The sequence below is a fragment of the Pantherophis guttatus genome, chromosome 4, assembly GCF_059756535.1.
Source record: "Pantherophis guttatus breed Tessera chromosome 4, ASM5975653v1, whole genome shotgun sequence".
NCBI classification, from domain to species: domain Eukaryota; kingdom Metazoa; phylum Chordata; class Lepidosauria; order Squamata; family Colubridae; genus Pantherophis; species Pantherophis guttatus.
Genome location: NC_142066.1, coordinates 6,591,568 through 6,601,470, shown reverse-complemented (window position 1 = coordinate 6,601,470; position 9,903 = coordinate 6,591,568). Strand labels below are relative to the sequence as shown.

Below are 9,903 nucleotides of genomic sequence, written 5' to 3'. Positions count from 1 at the left end.
CCATTCTCGGCCCTGACTGTGGGGGAGTATGTGTCTGTGTAGTCCTCTGGGTATTTTTGAGCAAAACCTTTGGCAATCAGTCTTGCTTTGTACAATACCTTATTATCTTCCAGTGGTTTAATCTTGAATACCCATTTAGTCCCAATTGGTTTTTTATCGTCCGGCGCTTTGGCTGGTGTGTACACTTGTAGGTCTTTGAGGCTCTTCATCTCCCTTTCCATGGCCTGCTCCCACTTCTCTTTTTCTTCTTGAGGGAGCTTGAGTATTTCATCGTATGAACTGGGGGTGATGTTGTTCGTCTGTATCGAGATGATGTAGTCCTCAAAACTCTTTGGTTTCTTATTTCTGTTTGCCCTGATTGGCCTGTCCAGTGGTGCTTTTGTCTCATGTAGGCATTCGGCTTCTTTGTCTTTGAGTTTGTCGAAGCTTAGTGTGGGATGTCCTTCCTTCCATTCTTCAATCTTGAGTCCTTGGTGTTTGGGTCTGAGAGCCTTGGTATCATCAACTTTGTCTGCGCCCTGGTCCCTTTCCTTCTGTTCATGTCTGGATATGTCTCCCCCAAGGAAGATGTCTTTGGAGTGCAGTTTAGACCAGTTGGAGTGTTCATGAAAATCTGCTGATCTTGACACCACGAATTTGTTGTTGCTGACTGTGAATCTGAAGCCTTTCGTTCCTGGCTCGTACCCCATGAACCTTAGTCTCTTGGAGACCTTGTCTCCTTTTCTCCTTAACTGTTTGGGTATATGTACGTCTGCTGGAACGCCAAACATGTGAAGGTGTGCTAGGTTGGGCTTCCTTTTGTGCATCATCTCATACGGTGTCTTATCAATTACGCTGGACCATAACCTGTTTAATGTATAATTTGAGTAATGGAGGGCTTCTCACCAGAAGGCTTGGCCTATCCCTACATCTTCCAGAACACATCTCATCAGAGTTTGTAGGACGCCATTTTTGCGTTCTACCATGTCGTTTTGGAAGGCTGAAAAAGGGGAGGAGGTGAAATGCAGTATGCAGCGCTCCTTCAACCATTTGGAAAAGTCCCTAGACAAGTACTCGAACCGTGGTCTGTCATTATCTGTTTGATCTTGGTGTTATATTGAACCTCCACCCTCTTATAGAACTCCTTGAATCTCTGGAATGCTTCGTTTTTGTGTTTAAGTGTGTATACAAAGCTGTAGCGGCTAAAATCGTCCACTATGATTAAGAAAAACCTCTCTCTGTATCTAATAGATGGTCTCAGTAGCCTTACCAGGTCCATGTGTATTAATTGGAAGATGGAGTTAGTAATCCACCCTGATTTCCTTGGCCTCAGCCTAGGTTTGATCTTTGAGCATTTACAGACAGAACACTCAAGGTAATTTTCACAACTCTTTACTTTCAATCCCTCAGTACATTCAAAAATCTTTTTGACAACTGGGAAACTAATGTGGCCTGGTCTCCTATGGAGGAGGTGAGCGCAGTTATCATGGACCGGTTTCCCTAGGGAAATCTTGGCACCTATGGATGACTTAGAGCTGGTGGTCTTCTGGCTGACTCCCTCTGTTTCTCTGTCCTCCCTTCCCTCACTGGCCACGTTTGTGTTTACACACTGTTGGTCACCCTCATTTGGCATGAAGTATGGTAGGCCATCACGTATAGTTACTCCCCCAACATTTTCTCCAATGCAGGATATGTGTATGCTACCTTCTCTGAATACCAACTCAGTGTTGGTGTCACAGCTTAACTTTATGGTAGCCAGTACATTGTATGGTATAACAGGTACGAAAAGTACCCCCTCTATTTCTCCTATCTCTGGAATGTGTACATTTCCTTTCCCAATCACTCTGACGCTGCTCTGGTTGGCTACCTTTATTTCAAAATTCACCTCAGTGAAAATGGTGAATAATTTATCATTGTATGTGGTGTGATTGGTGGCCCCTGAATCTATGAGCCAAACTTTCCTCTTGTCTTCCTGATTGAGAGTTGGTTCCCTGTGCCTAAAGCCATAGAAGGATCCTGTGTTACTGTCCCGGGAGCTGTCCCTGCGCTGTCTACCTCATCTGGGGTTGGGAGCCCACCCACGCCCTCATTCCTGTGTGGGTCTGTGGTCTGGAGATTGCCCCCTTTGCTACCTTTGTCCAGGTTCAGGCCTTCCCCTGTGCTCATTATAAGCCCTGTCCCTAGTATTTCTGGGACAGTCCCTCTTAAAATGGTTCCTGGAACCACATGAGAAGCATTCAGGGATGCTGTTTATTCTGTCCTGGAATTCGACCCTCTTTATGGGTCTGTAGTCTTTTCTGGACAGGTGGCGGTCCTTTCTTAAACTTTCTTCCGCAATCAATTTGTTGGTGAGACTATCTAATGACATGTGTCCTATACTCAAGCTGTCTAGCTGCGTGACAAAGTTATCCCAGCTGGGGTCCAGTGAATTTATAATTATGTTCATCATGCTTTCCTCCATGATGGCCTCACCCCTCTGCAGTAATTCAGCCCTGGTAGCATTGAGTTTTAATAAATGCTCACTCATGGACACCCCTGGCCTGAGCCTGGCTGAGTGAAAATCCCTCGATATTCTCGTGGTGGTGGCCCTGCTTCTACTGTAGAATAAGCCATAGAGTTTTTGCATAACCTCATACACGGTCAGGTGGTTACCTATGCTGGGATACATGGTGGGTGATATACTTGCTAACAACAGACAAAACGCTTTGTGATACATACAATCAATCTCAAAAGACCATGGCTTATTGGGTGGCTTAGAAATTAGAAAAAGTACATTCTCCCTCATAAATACTATTTGGAGTTGTTGGCTCCACTCCAGGAGATTTTTCCCATCTAATTGGAGCTTGGGAAAGCCATTGGGTAAAGCTCCGGAATTGTGAGAACTGCTACTTACAAAAGGCAGCTGTCCATGGTCCTGGATATGAGGAAACTCACAGTAGGGGATTGGTATACAGGCTGGCAGGTTAAAAAAGCAAGCGTCTATTTTTTTTTCTTCATTTTCAACAGGGGCGAACTGGACATGCGTGAAGCTCATTCTGTGCTTGGATCCATCAGGTGAGGAGCTCACGGCCGCGGCTCCTGAAGTCAGGCCCAGACCTGCCAGGTGAAGGTCAGACTCACCCCTGGGGGCCCGGAGCTGGGCAGTGGAAGTCCAGAACTGGTTCTGGGCCGCAGAATTGTCATTGGTCATTGTCGGGAGGCCTGGAAGACTTGCATTCACCAGATGGGGCCTCCAGAAGATCGGCTGGTCAGTGGTCGTGGCGAACGGCTCCAGTCTGCAGATGCTGGTTGCGGAGCGGGCCGAGAAGCCGGCAGAGTCTCAGTGCCAGTGAGTAGTCCACTTGGGCCCTGGGCCTCAGGTCTTGTGCCAGTTGATTTGTGGTGTGCCATGGGATTGGTGGGTTGATGGCGGGTGGCTGTGTCTTGTTGGTGGCCGGTGTCGTGTCCCTCTGGTGCGTCATGGTCAGTGTCTCGGCTTCGGTGGGCACTTGGTTGTATCTTTGGGACTCGGGTGTCATTCCGAGGCCGGGAGGAAGGCTGGGTGGCTTGTAAGAGGGGCCGAATGCCGCCATGAGGTCTCGATGGCCCTTTCTATTTCGAGCTCGGTAGGGGAGCTCCTGGCAACTAGTTTTTGTTTTTCTTCGTTATTTTTGGGTGCTCCCTTATTTTTTTCGGATTCGGGGCTAGTTCGTGCCAAGAGGTTGTAATTCAGGCCTCCCATTGGCTGTTGGCCATTCCAAGATGGCTACCACGAAAAGGGCACAAAACTGGATTCGGATGCTTCTGCGTGCCGGGTTGGGGTGGCTCTTCTCTTACCGCAGTGGTGGCTTCTTGGGTTGGTTCCGGTCCTTCGGTCGCTGCTCCACGGCTCTCAAGTAGGCTCTGGAGGTTCGCGACAAGGTCCTCATTAGATGCAGGCATCTCCATCATTTTAAGTATGGCTTGCCTGAGGTCATCATTTATTCGTGATGCATTTTCTTCTCCCCGCAGTTCTTCACAACTCGATGGCGTGCTCAAGTCTATGGTCCTCACGTTTCCAGTTGGGGTGGTCTTCAGTATGGCTCTGGTGAGTGTTAGTTGCGCTGCCATCTGCCTGGTAAACGCTCTGGTGTTTACTCTGCTCTTCTTCATAAACGGCTTGCTCAGAAATCCATTCCTACTCTCACACTGTTCCAAACAGTGTTCATCCTAAATTGCTAAAATTTTGTAGAGATTCTCAGTTATCCAGGTCATGCTTGCCCCAAAGCAGGGGTGAAATTTTCCCGGATCGGTCCGGTTTGCCCGAACTGGTAGTAAAAAATGTAAAAAAAAGAAAAGTTCCAAAGATCATGTGAGCGATGCGCGATCATTGGAAGTTTTTTTTTTTTCTAGTATTTTTTTACTACCGGTTCTCTAGAATCGGTACTAAAAATGCTTTAGAAAACTAAAAAAAAAAAAGGCTCTGATGATAAAACCTGTGACACGTGATCACCAGAGACTTTTTTAAAAAAAACTTTTAAAAGCATTTTTTTACAACATATTCGGATAAAAAGTAAAAGTAAAAAAAAAAAGGCTCCGAAGAGCATTCACCACAGCTGATCACAACTCCCTGCGCACTCTTCTACTTACCCCATGCCTCCTTTTGGCGTGCACTGTGCATGCACACACCCACACACCCCTCACATTTGGTGCATGGTGAGCACTGAGCATGCACGCGCACAGCACACCTTTGGTGCACAATGCTCATGCGCAGCCAGCGAACTGGTAGTAAACCAGTTCAGATTTCACCACTGCCCCAAAGGTGCTTTTTCAGGAGGCAACTGGACTTTCTTGTTTTTTCTTTTGAAGACGTTTTCAAAAGAAAAAAGGAAGAAAGAAAGAAAGTCGAGTTGCCTCATGAAAAAACACCTTTGGGACAACCATGACATGAATGACTGAGACTATCTATAGACTTATTTGACTGTGTTTTGTTGCCAGAGGGGGATATAGTTCTTTATTATCTTCTATGTTGCATTTTATTGACGATAAGTTGCCTAGATTCACTGTGAGCAACTAAGCAGTATAAATTTTCTACATAAATAAATAAGGAAACTGCAAATATTGGACATGATTTGATTCAGTATCTCTAATCTTCTAACACAAGAACTGGATTCTCAATGTCTTGCTATCTTGGGGTGTTGAAAGACAGAAGTTGTTTAATTAAAGAATCTTGGAGAATGATTGCAAATGCAGCAGCATGAACATTTCTTTTCAAATTGGCAACTATAATAAATCTTAGTGTTTGGGATATTCCACCATCAATCCTCTGTTGTCAGAATTAAGGACTTCAATATGTCTCCTATGGATAGCAAACATCCTTCTGTCTTTTTTCTTGTGAACAATTTCTCAAAGGCAGAAATATTACATAATGTGCTAATTCCTCTTTATCAGATGCACCCTGTGGTTGAGGTCAGGTCTGAGAACAATGATGTAGCACTTTGGCAAGAATATGCATCCCAGTAATGCAGCACTGGAGGACAAGATGGAGAATACCTCCACAGCTACCATGGCTTTTCCTTTTGTGCTCAGATAGGCTGGAAAGAAGGAGATCCACACACTGCAGAAGGCCAACATGCTGAAGGTGATGAATTTGGCTTCATTAAAGCTGTCAGGTAATTTACGGGCAAGAAAAGCCACAATAAAGCTGGCAATGGCCAAGATACCCATGTAGCCCAAGACACAGTAGAAGAAGAAAGCTGATCCCTCATTGCACTGTAAAATCATTTCCTGGAGCTCTGAGTGCATATCCAACTCAGGGAATGGAGATGATGTTGACAACCAAAGAACACAAATACATACTTGGACAATAGAACAGGAAAGAACAACAGAAAAAGCCAATCTTTTCCCCACCCACTTCCTCATCTGTGATCCAGGTTTAGTGGCCATGAAAGCCACAACCACAGTGATGGTTTTGGCCAGGACACTAGAAATGGCCACTGAGAAGGTGATGCCAAAAGTTGGTTGTCGGAGAAGGCAGGTCACCTTATCAGGTTGGCTGAGGAAGAACAAAGAGGAGAGGAAACAGAACAAAAGAGAGACAAGGATGGTGTAGGTGAGGGACCGGTTGTTGGCTTTGACAATGGGAGTATCCCTGTGCTTAATAAAAGTTCCAAGTACCCAAGAAGTCAAGAAGAAGAAACAAAGAATTGCTATGGATAAAGCAATTCCTAAAGTTTCTTCAAAAGTTAGAAAGACCATCAATTTCAAGATACAGCCTTTCTTTTCTTTATTTGGATAACGATCTTCTGAACATTCAAAACAGTCATCCATATCTGAAAGAAAAGGCAAGGCAAGTGTTTATACATTTCATATTTTAGAAACATTTTAAATTTCTTAAAATTTAGAGCATTTTGACTTTTCCTATTTTTCAAAAATCACAAAGAAGAAATCTGAGGGGGTATATAAGAGTTTAGATCTTATGGGAAAACTTTATATCCAGAACAAAAGATTGTGATTCACAAGTATAGAAATGAATATTTCTATACTTGTGAATATTTGTTTACACTAAAGTAGTGTATTATAGTTTCCTTAAGTCTATTCAATGAAAATTTGCTGGAATGTCTAACCTACCCTTTTCATTTGAAATCTTCCCTTCTGGGCAAGGAACACAGTTGTAGCAACAGAATTGCTTTCCTTCCAATCCTTTCTTCCAGTATCCAGGGTAGCAAGGGTCATTACACTGAGAAAATGGAATAACCTGGAGATAAAGATAAATGATTTTGTAAAGGAAAATTTTTAAGCAGTTTATAACATTCTCCTTCATGGTAGCGAGAAGAATATTTGAATTCCTGACTTCTGGCTGATATCGCAGCGATATTGGACATGAGAAGTGGGTCTCCGAGCTCCCACACCAAGTTCTCCACATTAAAGGGCTCCGAAAGGGACGAAAGCCAGCCTGGAGGGGTGATGAAGAAAAGAGGGGCACCCTGAAGGTCGCAGAGAGTCACAATCTCTCCTGTTGAGAGCATCATCTACTGACAAAGGAAAACATACCATATTCTACAACCCTGGGAAAATTTTTGATTAGAAAAATAAACAACATTTATTTGGAAAACTGTGGTGATATTTACTGTTCTATACTTATCTACCTTATGACTATGGGCAGTGCAATGGTGAGAACAAGGAAGATACCTAAGTAAAGCAATTTTTGAATGTTAAGATATATGATTAAACTTATAGAGGGGACATAAGAGATATTTGGAGAGTTCCCTGGACTACCTCAACATCTGAATGAATAACCCTGGGATATGAAAGAACTGTGACTAAAGTATTCTTTGAAGAGCAACATTTGGCCTGAATATATGGTTGTTGAACTATTGAGTAAAACTGGACCTTATTAAAATAAGATGAGATGTTCCATATGGGGGAAATGAGTGGAAGTTCAAAAAAAATATTGTTGATGTTCAAAAGCATTAAGGACTCTATGACAAAAAACTTCAGGGAGATAAACAATTTAATTCAAAGCATAGATGGGAAAATAGAAAAGATTCTACAAGGTACAATGAATAAAGGCCAAGATGCCCAGGAGAGGGAGGAGAGAATAGAAAGAATGGAGGAAAACACAGAACAGATAAACCAACAAGCAAAACAAGAAGAGAAGATAATAAAGACTATAATGACGAATGAAACAAATCAGGGGAAAAGTATTTTAAGAGATTTCAAAATGGAATGGGAAGATACCATTGAAAAAGAGATAGGAGTTTGGGCAAATACCCTGGAGGCTTGGCAGCATAAGAGGATAGAGATGGAGGAATATAGAAAGAGTAAACAGAAACAGTCGAAACAGTAAAAATGCAGAGGTATTTAGAGACAAAGATCCAAGAGAGGAGTATGGGAGGTATGTCAAAAAACAAATAAGAATTGAAATATTAAAATAGGCAAGAGGTGGATAGAAAGGAAATGGGTTTCCTTGTTCCCCCCTTCTTTCTTTAATATGATGGGGGCCTGATTAAAAGTTATTTATTGATTGATTGATTGGTTTGATTTATATGCAGCCCTTCTCCGGAGACGCAGGGCGGCTTACAATGCGTTAAGCAATCACCTTCATACTTTTGTATATACCTGCCTAGTAGGGCTTTTGGCCCTCCCTAAGTGGTGTTCTTTTTTATACAAAGTCACCTTATTGCCCCCACAATCCGGCTCCTCATTTTACCTACCTCAGAAGGACGGAAGGCTGAGTCAACCTTGAGCCTGGCGAGATTCGAACCTGCAGTAATTGCAGGCAGCTGGCAGCTAAGTGCTACTTTAACAGCACTTTAGTCCACTGCTCCACCACGGCTCTTTTTCTTCTGATACTTCTTATAATAGAAGTAGAAGTAGAAATAAAAATACATGTGTTATAAAATGAATAAATGGGCAGAAGATTAGAGGTTGAAAGATGGATTTAATATGTATGTATAAATAATATGGTGATTGTTGTCAGGATGGAGTAAGGGGATTAGATTTTAATACAATATGTGTACTATACTAGGATTAGTAAGATTGGCCTGATTAAATAGAATAAATTAAAGAATTAAATGGCAAGATTAGAGGTTGAAAGAGAGTATTATTATGCATGCTTAAACAATGTTGTAATTGGCATTAGAATGATACATTGAAATATTGAATAATTTCATAATAAAGGTTTATATCTTAATACAAAGAGTAAAATAGTATCAAATAATACTGAGTCCACACCTGGTTAAAAGCTGGGTGCCACACAATCAGTTCTTCATCAATGATTAATTCCTTCGTATGGGGAATATGAGGACCCATCTTTCCAACTCTAACTCTCTGAAAGGATCCGTTTGGAAAAGTGATCAAGTTGGTGATGTCGAAACCACCAGTTGCTTCCCCTTTCTCATTCAGGAACACTCCGTCCCCAGCTGAATTGTTAAAAGAAATGCCTTGAAGAAATGAATGGAGCTACTTGAAAGAGAATGGAAGAGATAGATAGATAGATAGATAGATAGATAGATAGATAGATAGATAGATAGATAGAATGAGAGAGAGAGAGAGAGTTAGTTGGAAGGATAATAATGAAGAAGTGGCCAATATATTAAACTTTTACTTACTCATTTTTCCCATTGCTCTAACAAATATCATATAAGTACACGTAGAATATAGATAATCTATATTTCAGAGAAAGACACAGGTATGTTCTAGTAAGACACAGGTCTGTTCTAGTATTACTTTAATGTTACTTCCAGGGGAAACAGGACGGATACAACATCATCTATCTCCAATCTACAACAGAGTCCTTTCAACAGTTCCAAGAAGAAAGCACACCCATTTGTACCACACAGGTAATCCTGATGACTCAGATAAACCTACAGGTGACCTTAACGACTCGCTAAAAGAATGCAAATGACCAATTGTCTGCAAGGAGTATAAATCCTTCCATTCCCCACCATTCAATCAGAGCTGAAGAAGTTTCTTGGATGAGAAGTGAAACGTCTTCAAAGAAAATCCAGAAATTCCAGTTGCCTCTTGGAAAAGCACTTTTAGGACACTTATACCGCTTCACTGTGCTTTACAATAATAAATAAACAACTTTATTGTCATTGTACGTGTATACACAGTACACCCATACAACGAAATTCACTTAACACCCAAAGACCAGGTCCAACACACATAACAATCTCCAAACACACTCCCACCCAGCACAATTCCCAACCCCTAAACCACCCAAACATCCACACAACAGATGAAGTAATACTGTCCAACAGCTCACTGATGGTTGCCCTTTAGTTCATTGTTGAGTGCAATTATAGCTGTGGGATAAAAACTATTCAGAAAACAAGTGGTCCAAGTTTTAATTGTTCTGTATCTTCCGCCAGAAGGCAACAGTCCAAAAAGATTGTAAGCAGGATGGGAAGAGTCTCTGAGAATGTTTTGCAACTTTCTGAAACAGCAAGATTTGAAGAT

The 9,903-nt window shown here is 42.1% G+C and overlaps 1 protein-coding gene across 1 annotated transcript; it reads right to left on the bottom strand.

Moving 5' to 3' along the window:
- Positions 1 to 5,370: 5,370 nt before the first annotated feature.
- LOC117657419 (vomeronasal type-2 receptor 26-like) lies at positions 5,371 to 9,063 on the bottom strand. The gene is made up of 4 exons (XM_087892166.1): positions 9,051 to 9,063; positions 8,154 to 8,236; positions 6,568 to 6,694; positions 5,371 to 6,269 (listed from the first exon to the last, which is right to left on the bottom strand). Exons 1-4 carry the CDS (start codon positions 9,061 to 9,063, stop codon positions 5,371 to 5,373), a joined length of 1,122 nt encoding a protein of 373 aa, XP_087748292.1.
- Between the last annotated feature and the right edge of the window lie 840 nt (positions 9,064 to 9,903).

Bases quoted from the DNA above. Each gene is read 5' to 3' on its own strand.
- LOC117657419 (XM_087892166.1), bottom strand. The intron at 6,695-8,153 runs GTAGGTAAAATG...CTTTATCTCCAG, and splicing joins CAGCCTTCCGTCCTTCTGAG to GTTATTCCATTTTCTCAGTG. The intron at 6,270-6,567 runs GTAGGTTAGACA...CTTTTCTTTCAG, and splicing joins GAAGATTTCAAATGAAAAGG to ATATGGATGACTGTTTTGAA.